Source organism: Rhipicephalus sanguineus, chromosome 1 (assembly GCF_013339695.2).
Source record: "Rhipicephalus sanguineus isolate Rsan-2018 chromosome 1, BIME_Rsan_1.4, whole genome shotgun sequence".
Classification (NCBI taxonomy): domain Eukaryota; kingdom Metazoa; phylum Arthropoda; class Arachnida; order Ixodida; family Ixodidae; genus Rhipicephalus; species Rhipicephalus sanguineus.
The window spans coordinates 177,407,749-177,425,701 of record NC_051176.1 but is presented as its reverse complement, the minus strand read 5'-3'; the positions used below and the strand labels follow the sequence as shown (position 1 = coordinate 177,425,701).

General features: G+C 42.4%; 1 protein-coding gene across 3 annotated transcripts in view; it reads left to right on the top strand.

The window, feature by feature from the left end:
* The window catches only part of LOC119402947 (protein transport protein Sec24C), a 65,950-nt gene that overhangs the window by 8,916 nt on the left and 39,081 nt on the right, over window positions 1-17,953 (top strand). For 2 of the 3 annotated variants that reach the window (XM_049417963.1, XM_049417957.1), the window contains exons 4-8: window positions 4,227-4,391; window positions 12,375-12,536; window positions 15,339-15,447; window positions 16,504-16,631; window positions 17,087-17,225. In XM_049417963.1, the coding sequence (XP_049273920.1) occupies window positions 4,227-4,391; window positions 12,375-12,536; window positions 15,339-15,447; window positions 16,504-16,631; window positions 17,087-17,225 (703 nt within the window). The remainder of the gene's footprint in view (window positions 1-4,226; window positions 4,392-12,374; window positions 12,537-15,338; window positions 15,448-16,503; window positions 16,632-17,086; window positions 17,226-17,953) is intronic. The other variant, XM_049417959.1, reaches the window with a different exon arrangement.

The window sequence follows — 17,953 nt, the reverse complement described above, 5'->3', positions numbered from 1 at the left end:
TTTGGAAAATAAAAAAGAAAAAGCAGACAATTGGAAGAGCCAGTTCGATGCTTTTTGGCAACATGGTCATTGTATGGCTTCCTACCACCACACCGGCTTTACTGTCGGACTCTTATGTTATTTGTAATACCTCACACCTCCAATTTTGTTGACTTAATGAGTCTATATTTTTACATTCTGGTCCAAATCCGTGTTGTACTTGAGCTGCATTTTTAATGGGTTGTTTAGAAAGTGCTGTAATTATTTGTAGCATTCTCAGGCAGTTGAGGCTTCTTTGTACTGCAATTATGGCATCAACAGCTGCTAAAAAGCAAAAGTGATAGGCATAATTTTTTTGCGATGACTCTTAACTTGAGATTTTGCACAAGGAAACAACACAGGATAGCAAAACACACATGGGCACAGCATTTTATTTGTGCTAAATCTCAAGGTATGCAGTACCAACTAGCTTACCAGTCTGTTTCGTTGACTTTTTAAAACTTAGAATTGGTATTTTTCTGTGGAAACACGTAAAATCAGGCTAGATGGCATTTCATGAAATTTCTGTACTGCTCTGTGAATCACGAACAGAATATATGACGTAATTTAATTGTAAGGGGTTACTTCATTTTTATTTCCCTCTTTGTTTCGCTTTCTGGTATTGTCTCTGAATAAATGTCAAGTTCACAATAAATTATAGCTGTAGCAGTGTTTGTATGTTTTATTGACTTCTACATGTGTGTATGTGCATGTGTATACTGGGCTGTCTTCACTCATTAACTAATGAAGTGCTTTGCAGAAATTATGCTCAGTGTATGTAGATGGCTGTTCATGCTTTACATGAGTATTTTTTCGTTGCTTATGGATAATTGCGTGATTAGCAATTAACCAATAATGTGTCATCTCAAAGGTTGTGGAGGGTACCAAGATATGACCCAAAACAGCCTTTAGAGCAACCTAGTACTTACACAGTCTTCCTCCTAACATAAAAAGAAAGCTCATGGAATTTTGAAAATGCCTGAGTACAACTCGTCCATATGCCAAGAATTGCAGTGCTCTTTAAGGTGAACATAGTCAAATACAGGCCTAGCTTATAGGACTGGGAACAAAGGGCCACACTCTCTCCTCAGCGCTTGAGTAGCTTTCAGTGTGTAATTGTGAAAGTTGCACAGGTTACTGAATGACAAGAGTTAGGTTTAAGATTGTTACTTTTACTGGGACAAACATACATGTTGTCATGTAGTATTCTTAAAAATACACTGGCTTTTTTTTTTTTTTTTTCGATAAGAAGAATAGCTATCACGTAAAACGCAGGTTGCTCTTGCTTTAAATGCTGTTATTGGTCATGTCTCAACATCCTCCACAAATTTTGCATGGACATATGGCCATTACGTCATGTAGCCATCACTGGATGACCAGCTGCATCTGATGAGCAGCTGGTGAGCGTATCTCGGCTGAGTTTACAGTTGTGACCGCTGTTTTTTGTGAGGATGCCACTGTTCGATGACACAAGGCAGACGCCGGTTCTTGCCAGAATGGATTTGCCTTGTGATTTATGCATTTGCTTTGAGCTCTCTCGTGTGTGCGTCTGTGTGAGCGAGTTTGCCTTGTGTTTCCCATGTTTGGCTAGGGCTCTTTGGCGTGCATGTGTGTGGCAGCTAGCCTCTCATGTGGTGCAATGCCGCGAGACTGCTATGTGCCGCTCTGAGACAAAGGCTGCACCTTGTGTATTGTGTGTACTGGCCATATTGACATATCATTTAACTAAAAACTAGCTAAGAAAACAATGTTTGCCTAATGAAAAAAATGGAAGCATGGGTAGCATTAGCAAGGTGTTAAGCAACTGCATAAACTTTGTAGTTTCATCAGCTGTGTTAGTTTCTGTAAGCATATGAAGGGGTACGGCAAGATGACGGCAAAAACTCATCGAGAGTGTCCATGTAGTTGCTATCGCAATAGAAACGGGCAGTAGTTCTCAAATTTCCTGATGCTTGTTTTATTGCGTGCAGAACGCTTTTAAAGGCACTTTTGCCAAAGTACACTGGTGCCCTGCGGAAAAGCATACCGAGATTTAGAAGGGGCTATTAGTACTAGCTGTCAGGGACACAGCACATTTTGTTCCTTAATTACTCGTTCGTGCACGCGCCTTGTAATTACGAGTACTAGTATGATCGCTGACATCTAAAAAATTATTGGCAATCATTTGGAGCTGCTGTGTATGGCGTTTCCGCGGCCTTGAGAAACAATAGACAAAAGCATATGCCAGTTTTCTTTTTTTGCTACCCCCACTTGCTCCTGCTTTACGAATCTCCCAAATTTCCAGGTTGCCAAGTTTGCAGATCCACATTAGCATTTCCAGTGCCTGTTGAATTATTTGACAGGTCCTGATGTTGAATGGTTTTTACGTATTTTTGTTTTCTTCTCTAAAAGTAAGCCTTCTTTGTTATACTGCTCCAAATTTGGGATTTCGGGCTAAAAAATTACAGGTTTTTTTTGCAACCTGCTCCAAATTTGGATTTTTGTGCTCCAAAAGCAACATTTTGCTGCTCCAAAAATTGCTCCAAATCCTTTTTCGGCTGTTGGACCCCTGAACTGAGTTCCGAGCTATACCAGATAATTTCTCCAACTCTTCAATAGTCCGTCGTCGGTGTTTGAGCACAAGTGCACAAATTTTTTAAATATTTTCGTCCGTTCGTGACACTGATAGACGTCCAGAACGAGGTTTGTCATCAGTTGACATTTCCCCTTTTTTTAAAAAGAGAAAATCACTCATAGCCTTATGTTTTTTCCCTTTGCAACGTCCTTGTAAACAGTGTTTAATATTACAATAATTGCTGAGTCATTTTGCCGGAGCGTGAAACAATATTTCACAGCCGCTCGCTGTTCACTTCAGTCGGCCATCACAAAAAAAAACGACCAAGTGTGCGAAAGTGATCTCACGAAAAAAAATCACTGCAACCAGAGAAAACCTTCCTGAGAGAAGTCACTGGATGCCATTTACTCAAAAGGAGTTGCACAACACTATCCTAGCGGGAGAATTGCATACTGCGCTTGCACCGCCCAGCGCAGCACTATTACTGTTACTTTTGGGTACCCCCTCGTACACTTACTGCATAAGCATACATGAACAAATTTCATGCTATGACCATGAGCATTCACTTTGATAATTCTAGTGTGATGAACATTGCTGCTAGTGAGGGGTGAATGCTTTGTGCTGCCACTTATATCACTGCATCTACAAAACTTGCCCTTACCCAACCTCTAACACCAGGCATGTGTAAAGACATTATGCATGAAGCCACCAGCCGTCTAAAAGCCTTTGCACCCACCACAAATTACTTCCAAGTGTGCTCAGCTGCACGGATAGCCATGCAGCCACAGCCAAGCTAGGAGAGAGGATATGTGGTCTTTTTCGTCAGTGTGCACTTGATCACGTGACCTTCAACATTGGCCACGAGGGAACACTGCATGCACTCAAGTCACCATTCTTCTTGGCTTACTCTCACCACAGCATACAGCACTGTGGGTGTGATGTTATCATGCATGGACTTCATGTGAAAGTTCACGTAGACAGAAAAAATTCGCCTAGAATGTACATAGCACGTAATTGCTATTGCAAGAATAGAAGATATGACTATAGCATGAACAGTGTTCCTCACCATACAGTAAGCATCATTTGTGTAAAGTGTTCTGTTATTTTGAAATTCCACATGATGTTTAGTACGGGATAGCTGGCGTGTCTGTGTGTGCGCATGCAATATAACAAATGCAACTCATGCTCAAGTTTTGTGTGCAGTGCAGCATCCTTTATTGGTACATATTTAGCCTAGAAACCACCATTATAACTCAGATATTCAGTGCATACTCATGCACAAGTGACTATCTGAGGCTATTTTTGTAGATAACAGTGCTTTTTTCTTTCTTTTAATTTCATTCTTGCAGTTGAGACTGTCTGAACATTCTTGTTGTAGTCATAAATGGGATTATTTGGGTATTGAGCTCTTTGCCCTAGATATGCATGTGGTTCCATGCAGCTGAGGGAATATATTCATGTATGGACTGGGAACAATCTAACTTCATTGCTTTTTAGAAAACCTGTTCTCCGCCTTTGAAGTTAGACAAGTCTTCTTGTGTAGTGCTTATAACTTTTTGGTGCAGCAAACACTGCTGTCATGTTTACTTTCCCACTTGCCTTCTTCAAATTGGAAGATAAGGGATGACAGCAACTTTATTTGCGTACCTTTCAGCAGCTGAGCAACCAGATGAGCAACTTGCAGTTGAACCGAAGGCCACCACAACCAATGGGACCAAGGCAGCCTATGGCGCAGCAGCCACCGTATTCTTACCCCTCTCCTCCAGGTGGTGTGCCCCCGCCTCCGCAGTTCTACAGCCCTGGAGGTGTCCCACCTCAGGTCAGATCTATCTCAATTGTGTTATTATATTGTGCATTACTGCCACCAGAAGGCTTGTGAGCATACTTGCTTCTCACAAAGGAAGTAATTTTAAGGGGCCCTAAACAGTTTAAAAGGGGCTCTGCAACACTTTTCCAAGTAATCATCCTCACTGTTTGAGTGTATTGCCTCATGAATTGATCGGCATAAAATTTTTAGGATCCGTCAAGTATGAGCGTTGCAGGGATTGTTCGCATGCTTTAAGCTCTTTTTTTCTTTCGTCCTGAGGAGCTTGCTGGAAGCTACGGGGGGGTGGGGGGTGGGGGGACAGGGGGGGGGGATGCCAAAAGAGCAAGAAGCTACCTCACCTTGTGTCATGACCTTGAGCACTTTTTCTTTTTTCTTTGAATGCGTTGGCTCCCTTCCTTTGGGATCATGAGTGCACTAGTTTTGCTGCTGTGCGATTCTAGCTTACTGCAGAGTGCTGCGCTGGCACATGGCGGCACCCTGTGGCAGCTGCAGTAACTATGCAGCATAAGAATGCTCTATCGTGTGAAAGTCTTGCTGAGCTCTTTCAATATCTGGTGTGCATTGGCATTGTCCTGCGTCAGCTTGACCGAGGGGCAGTAGCCAAATCAAGCAATGTCTGGCAAGGCACCTTGCTCGTGAGGTGTGTAGAAGAGACAAAGCGTGCAATAAGAAGCATACTGGTTGTTTTGGAAAGAATGATATGCATTGATAAGTACGCAGTAGCGGGCTACGTACGAGACGAGTAACTGACTGAGGCGCAAAGTGTTTGCAGGCAGCCATTGATAGAGACTGTAAGTACTCACATCGTAATTTTTTTTTTGTTTTTGAAGAGAGAAGCACGTACTGTATTGATTATTTATTGAACTCGAAAAAATATGATGTTCTCACGATCATCAAGTTAGGCAATAGCTGTGTCCTTCCCTCCACTGACGTAGCCCGGCCCATCAGGGACGTAATTTTCCTAGAGAAGGATGAGTGATTTTTAGCTGTCTTTAAAACATACCTAATTGTAAATTTTCTGCCGTGTACAGTGCTATAATATTTGGCTCATGTGTTCACAGGAACCTCAACTACTGATTGGCAGCATGTTCTGATCATATTTAATTAAATATTGCAGGGCCCCTTTAAGTGAATGAGCAGAGTGTGTAAAGTACACTGTTGTAATTACAGCTGCCAGATGTTGTTGTACTGCATGGTATGGTACCCCCTCACAATGTAACACAAGGGTGGCAAACAGCGAAGACAGTGCCATCAGGAATAGCCGAAAGGGGCATTTCATTAGTGAATATGCAGCAGAAGCTAGTCTTCATTTGTCATGAGGTTTTTAAATATGTTTTGAACACTTATTTCATTTTAGCATATAGTGGTATCTGCGTTGTGACAGTAGGTTTAGCTTCAAGGAACAGTAGCAGTGAACAATGAACAAGTAGTACATAAGTAGATTACGTATTCTGGAACAAATCTGTTGAACGATTCACTTATTTCGTATAGTATTGCATTAGTTTGGGATTTGATTATTTGTGATGAGCTAGTATAGAACATGTTGAGGCCTTGTCAGTTCATGTATGGACTGCACTAAATTAAACATGGTCGTTGTCTGAAGGAAGCAAATATATTTGTAATGATTCGTCCGAGAGTTGTCTGATGACATGGTCTAATTCACATCAGAATCGCTAAAATACAGTCTTGTACAAGGTACTTAAGACATATATAGAAAGAGGTATATACTGAATGTACTGAAAATACTGAACTCCAAATAGTATCTTAGTACAGTACAAAATACTCTGAAAAAAGTAGTTTTGAAGATACTCCCTCAATACGTTTCCTCAGAAAATTAAAAAAAGCACTGCAAATTAGTACTATACTGCCAAAAAGCTTTATTGGCCTGCAAGATGAGTTGTTTGTCAAACTGCTGTTTTGAGAGCTTGTATGTTTTTTTGTTTTCTTTAGCACGGTTTCAGTAGCCCACGGATACACGATTGCCACGTTATACAGCAGAGAATGTTTGTGAAGCATAGGTTTTTAAAAATTTATCTGTGACTTTCCTTGTCTTCTTTTTGCAAAGACGCACGGGTAGCACATGGGCATATAAAGGCCCTTTGTATTTGAATGGTGTTGACTCTCTGAAGGAGGAAAACTCATCCTACTGTGCTGCAGATTGGTGCTCTTTTGTTGTCTCGACGGGTAATTGTGACACGCAACTACCCCTCGAGTCGTCCCACAATCTCGATCGCTTTTTCTCTTTGACTTGTTCAACTCTTGACCTTGACTTCGTGTATGCAAACGTGGGTGAGCTTTGAGTGTATGCAGCCTTACAGCCTACTTAACATTTAGCAAAAAAAGATTTGCCAATGATTATAATAAACTCCGTAATGTTAAATTTGAGTGCTGCTGTCTAGATCTCTTCATTTTGTGATATTCGAGGCAAAGAATTTGAGAAAGGCATGTGTGTATATTTTGGTGTTGGCGATGAATCTACTTCTGTGTGTGAACCTCTGGATTCTGGTGTTGGCATTGCTGAGCCTCTGCTTGAGCACCTCGGTTAGCAGCAGCAGCAGCAGCAACACACAAAGCACTTTCACAGGTTGCGTCACTCGTTCTTCGGAAGGGATTTGCGTGGGACTATTCTGTATTATGATTAAAAGAATGAGTAGCGTGGCTGGTGTGGGTAATATATTATGTGGCACATTGCATTGATGCATGGTCTCGTTTCACAGCCATACTTCCGCTCATGCACCACTTTGTTTTCTATTATGGGATCAGCAGACAGGCTCACGGTGCACTACTCTGGCACCACCTCTTAGCTGACGCAGACAGACCTCCGCTCATTCAGTGCCGTGTTTCCTCGGTTGCTACTCTCCTCCTCTACTTTCCTCCTCTTGCTCTCATCACTATCACTGCCATTGATTTGCTGCCGTGCTCTGCATTCACTTTCTTTCGTCCTCCGACTGTGCCAATAGACGCTTTTCATAATTGTAAAGCTAGCTTTCCTGCTATGCAGTTTGCCCAACTAATGGGGGCTAGTCACTTATACCCTTGTTACACAGGCAGCCTAAACCGCGGTTCGCTGATGTTACACGCCACTCGAAACCGCGGTTATGCCGCTAACCGAGGTTTTAAGAAACCGAGCTTGGCAACCTCGGTTAGGCAGATAACCGAGAAAATGGCGGCGCCCACCACCGATGAGTGCATGCCGGCGAGCACGCGTGAAAAACGAACGAACCTTAACCGAGGATGCTTTCGCGCTGTGTAACATAGGCGAACCGTGGTTAGCGCTAACCGCGGTTCAACGCGGTCAACCGTGGTTGGTCGTAACCGCACTTGCTTTGCCTGTGTAACATGGGTATTACTGCAAATAGCGTGTTTGAGCGCAGTTTGCTTGCGCTGGGACGTGGAAAATGTAGACTCTGCCCTCTTGACATAAACACGCATAATAGACAAGCCCCAGCACATGCAACTAGGACTTTGTCACCACTTGAAGGACGACAGGTGCTGCCATTAGTTGGGCAAATCTGCAGCGCAGGGAAGTGCACTTGCGGATTAAGAAAAGGGTCTATTGTTCACTTCGTTACACTGCCACTGTGAAACGCACTTATGAAAGCTTAAGAGCTACATTCTAAAAAATCGTGCCTGTAGCCGCCACATGGGTTGGTCTTGCACTCTCTTGCTAAGGCAGAAGATTATCCTTCGAAGTATACTTGAAATACTGAGTACAAGATACTCTGAAATGTATTTAAGTTATAGCATGAGTACTTCTCTCTCAGAGTATTTCCACGATACTAAAATACTCAGAAAAGTAGGTTATCGAGTAGTTTCTGCAAAGTATTTAGAGGGGCCCTGCAACACTTCTTCATTATGGTCAGAAAACGCTGCCGATCGGTAGTCGAGGCTCTGGGAACACATGAGCCAAACATTATAGCGCAGCATGCGGTTTGGGATTTACAATAAATTCGCAAAGTCGGCTAAAAAGCGCTAAAAGTCGGCTAAAAAGTGCGCCATAAACAAGAAAAAGAAAATGTGCTCAAGGTCAGGAGGCGCCCGTGACATACCTTCTTCCCCCGTGCCATCCCCCCCTGCTTAGCTTCCAGCGCTTTCGTCGGGGCGAGAGAAGAGAGAAAGCAATTACCCCTTCTCTCGACAAAAAAATGATGCTGTGGCCACCGCAAGAGGCCGCCACTCACCCGCGCGTGTGCAATTACACTGAAAGTGCGCCACGCATTCGAAGATAAACAAGAAAAAGAAAATGTGCTCAAGGTCAGGAGGCGCCCGTGCCATCCCCCCCTGCTTAGCTTCCAGCGCTTTCGTCGGGGCGAGAGAAGAGAGAAAGCAATTACCCCTTCTCTCGACAAAAAAATGATGCTTACGGCGCCACAGGCAGGTTCCACGCCATTGGCTGATTTGAACATGGCGTGCTCGGTAGTTACTGTGGCCACCGCAAGAGGCCGCCACTCACCCGCGCGTGTGCAATTACACTGAAAGTGCGCCACGCATTCGAAGATAAACAAGAAAAAGAAAATGTGCTCAAGGTCAGGAGGCGCCCGTGACATACCTTCTTCCCCCGTGCCATCCCCCCCTGCTTAGCTTCCAGCGCTTTCGTCGGGGCGAGAGAAGAGAGAAAGCAATTACAGCGTGCATCAAATCTTTGTAACTCCACTCGTACTGGACGGATTCTTAAAATTTTTGCGGTGTTCGATTCATGAGGCAATAAGTTCCTTTAGTGAAGTTTAGTGAAGCCATTCCATGGCTACTTGAAAAAGTGTTGCAGGTCCCCTTTAATATCTGTACAAATCAGCTAAAATCACTGCCTGACATTGCAGTGCATCGTGGATGCGCGCTGAAGATGTAATAACCATCCTGTATGGTCCTGCACATTGCACCTGCTCCTTCGCTATCACTTCTGTCTTTGTAATAAACTCAGAACTGTTAGATTGTTAGGTGTCATTTGGGAAAATGTGCACCTTGTTCAGCAGCTTCAATAAGCCAACTAAGACTGTGTCATATTTGAATAACATACCTGCAGTATAGTCTGTTAAACCAGATTGTAAGCATTCATTTTTCTAGAATTCGATTTTAGGAAGAATCTTCCCATATTTTATGGTTTGTGAAAAGTCTTCTTGAATTCATGCCTTGGGAATTAGACTTTCTTAAATTTGTCTGCATTGCGTGGCACTTTCTTCAGGCTTGAGGTCAAGTTGTGTGCATTTTATCCTCATGTGAAGATTAACATCAATGTCACGGAGCTCCTAATTTGTTCTTGAAGTGAACAACTTTATATATATTAGTATTTACTTCTTACTACATCCTCAGGGACAGAGACATTAAAAGTGAGAGTGATTATAAAATAATAAAAAAATACAAAAGTGCTAATATACAATGTTAGCTAAAATGTTTTGTCTGCAATAATTATGTGAAATGTATATATCCACAGTGGAGCTATTTATAATGATACCAATTTTAACAAGGTGTTGATTGTTCCCTCCTGTTTCTCATGACGCGTTATCGAATTTTTTCATGTGCGTGGCAGACTCAGTGTTTGAGGAAGCCTGATGCATTCAAGTTTTGGCAGACCGATTGGAATTGCGAACTTATTCACATAGGATAAATCCAACACCCCAAATACATTGCGGTGCATTTAGCTGCATTCCTATGCTTTGGCGCCCCTTTGAGGAGTAAAATCTCTAAAGAAATGGAGCAGCATTCGTCATTGAACATTGTATTTTTTCTGTCCAAAACCTTGCGACTGCTCTTCTGGCTGATGCAGGTGACGGGTAATCGTGCAACTCACCTGATGCTGTTAATGTTAGCCTTCTGGACCTCCTTGTGTGTTTCGACGCATAACTTCAAATTACTGTGATAGCTAGACAGGTGTACATATGCATGGAATGAACAGCGATGTGCTTTTTTATGCCTTTTGCAATCATAACAGTAAGCATGCAGACGATCCGGGACGCTGCTCTGCAATAGGAATTGTGCAAGCTCAGACGACGCAGAAGCATCTTTATTTATTGCAATAATGCAACCAAATGTGTTCAAGTGTTTAAATGTTGCAAATATATTTAGTTTCAATCGTGTTACGTGACCATTTGACTCAAGAACGGCAGAAATTTTCGCAGTTTCGATTTAAATTTCGTGCTCTAGACACACCGTTCGATCGTGGCACCCTACTGATGGCGTCATTGCAAAAGTGACCACTGTTCTCCCATTGGTTTGCTACGAAGATGGCACACTACCCCATTCTAGTACACCATAACCCAGCCAATGTAGGACTCTGCCATCTTTATCTTCCCCCCCCCCCTTTTTTTTTTTCATGCGACCTGCTGTAAATAGCAATGTTGGTTATAGGAATGGAATGTTTTGGCACTTAAATATTTTGATAGTTAGGTTCAGCTGGACAATCTGACAATAAAAAGATGCATAGGTTACAAAAATATATCTTACCATTGCAGTGTTACCTAATGCTTTATGAAAAGTGTGGATATCTTTAATAGGGACAACTTCTATAGCTACTAATTCTTTTGTTGGTGGTAGGTGGTTCCATTCTTGAAATGTGCAAGGAAGAAAAGAAAAAAGTGTTCATAATACAGAATTAAATTTTTAGTTTATGGCAACAGCCAATGCAGAATCATTGTTACAGGAACAAAACAGGTGTCATCCCTAATTTTTCAGACAGTACTTGTGCTCTACTTAATAATTATAAGTTGTACTTTATGTCTACTATGTTTTTTGTTTGTTTTCTTCTTGTGGTGGTGGTGGCCATGGTATTTTTAAATTTAACATTGCTATCAGCCATGAATTGGGCAAGATGGGTAAGAACATTCTTTATTTTAGGCTTACGGTTGGCCTTAATGTCACCAGCACAGAAGAGCAGCCAGTAGAGCAGCCATAGATTGCATTTATACGATCACTGAAGTTTGGCATCACGAACATGGAAGTAAAACATACTGATATGAGCTCAATAGATGCTGAGAACAACGCTTGTAATGCAGGTTAAATTTGCATTACACAGGCACTTGACATAGCCAAATTGAATGAGTAGTCACTAAGTTCACGCAGTGCACAACTCAAATAGAACTGATCTGAAGGTCGCGGGATCAAATCCCGGCCACGGTGGCTGCATTTTCGATGGCGGCGAAAATATTTGAGGCCTGTGTGGCACTCTCAGGGACAGAAGAAAGCCTTCGGTGCGTGACACTGACCCCTTCGCCATCCACGACTTTCAGGCTCTGGAAGCATAGTACAAGTCTTACTGCATGCTCTGTATGTCTTTGGGTGTTCTTGAAGAGAGGCATATCAACTACTACTGCCCAGCAGTAGTAGTTACATCTAGAGTAATTTTAACGTAGTTGCTTGCTTAAAGGGCTACTGACACGAAAATTTTCAGTCGTCGTTTTTTGTTTTTGCATCAGATGAAAGGCCAAGCCCTCAAGAGCCTAGAAAAGGCAGCACTAAGCGAGAGTGCACCCTGAAAAAGTAATTACAGTATGTTTTTAAAAGCTAGCTTCGGTTCCTACTGTACCTTGACGTCACAAAACGGTATGAGCTTCTTGTCACATGCTCGCACAATATATAGTGACATTTCCAGGGCCGCTCCGCACCGTGGCTCTGTTGGTGATGCACAAGCAGCCATTTTGATTGTTTTGGTGACGCACATGTGGCCATCTTGGAAGTTTTGGTACCTGACGTCATCAGAACTAGCCAGACTGCTGCGTGAAGTCACCAGAATTGGTAATGTAGCCTGACGTCAAGCTAGTGTCGATGTCGGTAGGTGCGTCATGGAAAAATTGACCTAATGTCAAAATAAGATATCAGCATTTCCTGAGCTTCACACTTGCTCAGAGCCGTCTATGCATACAGGAGATTTGTATAGCAGAGTAAACTCTCCTTCTAAAAAAGGTGTCAGTACCCCTTTAAATGTTAGCACATGTTTATAGAAAAGGATGCAGGACCTTAGCTGATAGGTGATTTGTTTTGCAGGGTACACAGGCTAATGGACCCGGCAGCTTAGGTCCTCCTCCAGGTGCTGGCTATGGTGCTCCACCCGGTGCTCAAATGCCACCTGCCCATCCCACCATGACAGCACCACCGCCGCAGCAGCAGCAGCAACGAAAACTTGACCCTGACCAGATGCCGAGTCCAGTGAGTGGGCAACTTAAAGAAATCCCTTTACTTACTGGGCTGGTTGCTGTCTGATAATCATTCATTGGTTGAGAGCCACAGTGATTGCCACTGTTTCAGTGGCTATGTTGTAATCTATTGTCTTTAGAGTTGTGTTTTTATGAGACTTACAAAGTGCATTGCACCATTATGGTCTTGACGTGCTACATGCCAACCGTGGCACATCTCATTGATGTGAAGAACTTGCTAATGTAGTGGACAGCCATTGCCTTCATGAAAATGTGGTTGTTGTTTGTGGTCCAAAACCTTTGATTTTAATGTTTACGCAGTACTGACGTGCATATGGTGATGTGAAATATCACCTTATGCCAGTCTCATGCTTGTTCACGGTCTTGTGACTGACTAGCTAGCTAGCTAAATATGCTATTCATACATTTCGTAGCAATAGTTGCGTAAAGGCTTCCTGCCATACTAATTTCTGAGTTGTTTTTGGCTTTAGATGTAAAACTTCATGAACCACCTCCAGTGAGAATTATATTTTAATTAGGGTTGTGCAAATGTTTGAAATTTGTAATATAAATTGATTAAGTCATGCAATTCATTTCCTTTAAATGTTTAAGAAATGCATCACTAATTAGGGTCATGAGGAGTGAAAAACAATGGATGTGAGAACTGTTCCAAATGATTACTCTTCGGAATAGTGTTACTATACATGTATTAGCGTTTATTAATGTTTACACATGAATGCATGATTAATTACATGTGCATGTGCCAATATATCTAAGCTCAAAGTTCTGGTTAACCTAACAATTCGTGTAAGCTTCATACTTGTCACTTCTGAAATGTGAAAATACACTGGACCTTTTTCTTAACGGAACCTCAAAGGACCAGGGAGTGTGTTCAGTTTACCAGGAGTTGTATTTACTGAGAGACAAAGTTGAAGAGTAGACAAGGTTCTCTTGTTAGAATACTTTACTGCCAACATCAGATAGTGTTTGGAACATAATTGCAATAATGAGAAATATGCACATCGTCATTCACAATCAAACACAGTAAATAGTTACTATCCACAAGACCAAGCATCGATCCAAGATTCTCATTTATTGTCAATTGCACCCTCTTCCATTGTGGAGCACTATTCTCAGGAGTGTCCTGCCGCTTAGAATGATGAAACACTCGTTTTTAATATTCTTTCCCTGTCAAGACTTAGTTACTGTGGTGTGTAATTGAAACGGCGACCTCTAAGCCCAGTGGTAGGATGTTATTAGCGTTGTTATTTTCATCTCTACCAGAAGACAGTTGCACTTTCAAAAGTTGGTTTGATAGTTTCTTGTGAGTTCCTTTATTCAAGTCCTACATTCACTTTAAGGTGCCTTCCTTTCTTGCAAAGTGAATACTAGTCTGTGATCATTAACAAGATATCAGTAGTAGTTTAGGATGAAAAGGACGGTGTGACGTTTGGTTCTGCTGCAGGAACAGCTCTTTCTCCCTAAGGAAATGTATTGTGAATCACCTCTGGCTCATACTTGAATACCATGGACCATGGTATGCGGGTATGTGCCACACATGACTGTGGGAGAGTTTTATGACATATGCAACAGACATATCACGTTATTCATGTCATTGTTAGTCATGTTCATCATACTCATACCCTCCCATGCCAATTTCATACTAACCAAGTCAAGGAGACAACCATGAGAGCACCCACACATAGGTGGCTAGATGGATAGAAATGGTTGAAGTGCCGTTGGTTTGCTAAAAAATGCTTCGAATTTAAAATATGTCACATCATGCATCACATTCGCGAATTCTGATGCATACCCTTTATGTAAAGGAGTGGCCTTGCACTGGATTTATATTGACAGTTGGGAAAGATTTCACTGTTAAAGGGGTACTGACACAAAATTTCGCGGCCAAGATAGCCTGCTGGATCGATTCCTGTGTACGTATGTGTACCATCTGCAAAATATCGACAGCGAATAAAGCTTAGAAGGTATTTTATATGAATTTTGAAGTTCGCGAGCGCGATCCAGCATTATAGGCCGCACCTGGTGCATTGACACCCTCGGAAGTGACCCGAGGTGACCCCCCTACTTTCCCTATATAACCGTTGCAGCCGGTACAAGTTATGATGACGTCGTAGCCGCCATTTCTGTTTTGACGCGCTTTGCGACGAATTGCTCCTCACCAGCGGGTCAAACCTGAAGTGATTCGCCACGTCGAAAACTCCTTCCATCCCCGCCGCAAGAAAATCGTCACCATCAGACGACGATGAGCCCGACGACGACAGATCGCGCGGAAATGCGCTCACGTGATCGATCGTTTCACTCGCTAGGTGGTGATAGTTGCACCCAGCGGCTTGTCGTTTTTGGAGCTCTGTCAAACAGAAACTGAGGCTGTGTTGGTAATGAGGAGCTTGTAATTAATTATCTCTCGTGCGCTGCAGCAAATGATGTGCCGTGTTATGACGAACAGGCCCCCAGCAACACATTGCAGCAAAAAAACGCGGGACGAAAATTTTTGTGTCAGGACTCCTTTAAGTACTTCAATTCTTTCAAATGTCCGTCCCATTTACAAATTCTACCTGGTGTTCTGTCTCTGATGAAATGTAGTGGGTGCTTATTTCTGCCAAGCTGATTGCTACCCTTTTTGTTATTTATATTATTTACTGCTTCTCATATAAGTTATGTAATTCACTAATGTGGAGTCAGATTTGTGATAGGACAGGAGATATAATTTTTGAAGTGTTTGTGAAACGTTTGGAGGTTTAACTTATGGAAATAGTGTGTCATGGATCTTTGTGGTATTTGCCGTCTGTTCTAGATCCAAGTGATAGAAGATGATCGCCACGCTCACAGTGGTCCCTTCTACACAAATAAGAGGGGCCAGGTTCCACCACTGGTCACAACTGACTTCATTGTGCATGATGAAGGTAGGTTTTCTTATCTATTGTAATTTCCTTTTTGCTATTTTCATGGAACTTGTGAATAACACATATAATTGTGCACTTTTTAATTTGTCAATGCATTTTCATAGTATTAAAGGGGTCATGAACCACTTTTCCAAGTAATGATCTAATGTCCTCAGTATCGGAGTTTACTGCCTCCCGAATCGATTGCCGCAAAAATTTCTCGAATCCGTCAAGAATCAGCGAAGTTACGGGGGTTTGGCACACGCTCCCAGCGCTTTCTCTCTTTTCTCGTGCCGACGAGCGCACTGGAAGCTAGACAGGGAGGGATGGCACGGGGGAAAGAAGTTACGTCAGCGTGCGTCATGAAACGCGATCGCTCTCCCGCTGTGATTCACTTGCGCGAGTGCGGCTACCGTGTACTGAGGAGTGCGGCGCCAGCAAGTGGCGGCACCCCGCGGCAAGAAGCGCATCTGATCCGAACGCCGCTCTCAATTTACGTCGGCTATCGGCCAATAAGCATGCTATGTCTCTTGCGACGTAAACTGGCAGATCCGCGACGTCAACGTGCAGACGCCCCGCCCACCGACGAGAGTGAGAACCGGCCTCTGTTTGAAAAGAGGGCGCCTGAGGAAACGGCAACTTCGCGCTCCGCTTGTGGCCTTTACGCGGCGCGCACGACTGTAATATTTGGCAGAGCAGTTCATAGCCGTGTCAGCTTTCTGCAGGATGTGTTTTTTCAACAAGCCCAAGGGGTGCTTCATGACCCCTTTAAGACTGCCTGACACAAAGTGCATTGTGTAGTACATGCATCTGTAATGTTTATGCTGCTAACTTGAATATTTTCTTAGCATGATTGTGGCTTATGATTCGTCATTAATATGTATAGTTGCCTGAATTCAAAGTACTGTTTATTAGATTTATATGTAACTTTTTTATCCTGTGGCCTCCTGCAACATGATTGTACTATAACTCAAGCTACATTGTAGCTTTTTCATATTTACTAAACAGAAGTAGTAGAATTTAGCCCTCTTGAGCTATAGCGTGTCAGTCTAAAATGGCTACTGCTTCTCTGTGCAGGCATCTGCAGCCCTCGATTTATTCGTTCTACCATCTATAGTGTGCCATGCACACCAGAGATGCTGAGACAAACAGCTCTTCCATTCGCCTTGTGCATCAGCCCTTTTGCACGCCAAGCTCCTGGTGAGGTGAGCTCTTAGGCTTTGTGATGATTATCCTTGACAGGTAGGGATCATCATACAGAGTGAATGAACCATTCTTGTTACAGCTGTCACAGAGTTTAAATAGCTGAATTACAGTTGCGTAGCACAATGTTGGTTAAAAAGAAATACTACTTGAATGAATGTTGGGAGAAAGACCACGATTCTGCTTGAAGCACGACAGTAGGTCCAAACTTTTTACTTTACTGATACTTTCCGTTCTGATTTCTGTTAAAACATATTCATTGTATCTTTATTTTGCTAGCATTTGTTCCTGCTGCTGTCAAGTGTTAGCATGTTAGAGTTCAACTCTGTCTGGTTTATAACTATCTACTTGCAAATGTGAAACATTTCTTTGTCCTGCATTGGGGCATGTCCTGCATTGGCATAGCCTAGACTGGTAGTATGTCTCTGCCTGAGCAGTATTCTTTTGGTGTATGCAGAGTGCCCTGCCACTGAGTGATTTTGGAGAGGAAGGTCCTGTGCGGTGCAATCGGTGCAAGGCCTACATGTGTCCGCTGATGCAGTTCATAGACGGTGGACGCCGTTTCCAGTGCGTCTTCTGCAAAGCTACTACTGAGGGTAAGAATGTGGAAGCTCGCTAATCATTGCCTCATTGTGTAATCCTTGATTTGAGATCCAGTGTAAGAGCCTAATTTTCCTTCTTTGATATGCTTTATTATTATTTTCTGGTGAGCAATATATTGGCGTTAAACACTGCTAATAGAGGAGGATAGAAGCTTCAAATGCATAAGCCTGCAATTTTTCAAAACTTGGATTTATATATTAATGTAAATTTAACACGTTTCAGCTTAGGACAAAGAAAAGGAGGCAGGCTTTTGCTATGCTGCTTGATCACTCCTCATTTAAAATTGGAGCTGAGCACATTAGAAAACAAATATCTTAAAGAAAATCCTTAATCTTTTGTTCTAGAAAATTTAATTTAATTTGTAAACACACTCATTGTTGCAAGAGTACTATTGTACTTCTGCACTAATCTAGCTTATGCATTTCTTCCATTTTTTTTTTCATTAAGTTAAGGGAAAGTGGAGCAATTAACAGTTTAATAATTAAGGCATTTCTGGTAAGCTTCACATTGTTAATAAAGAGAAATGTAAAGTGGAAGAACAGAGCCTGCCTCTGGCTGGGCCCAAACCACAATCCCTGCCTGACACATAGTGTTCTACCAATTGGTTTATGGTGCTGGCTGTCCCTCTGTCCACTTTCTTGAGTGTTGGTATATTGTACATGTATTTGCTTACAACCTTAATAATGTTCTACAGTGCTAGTCACAACTCTAGTGGCAGATT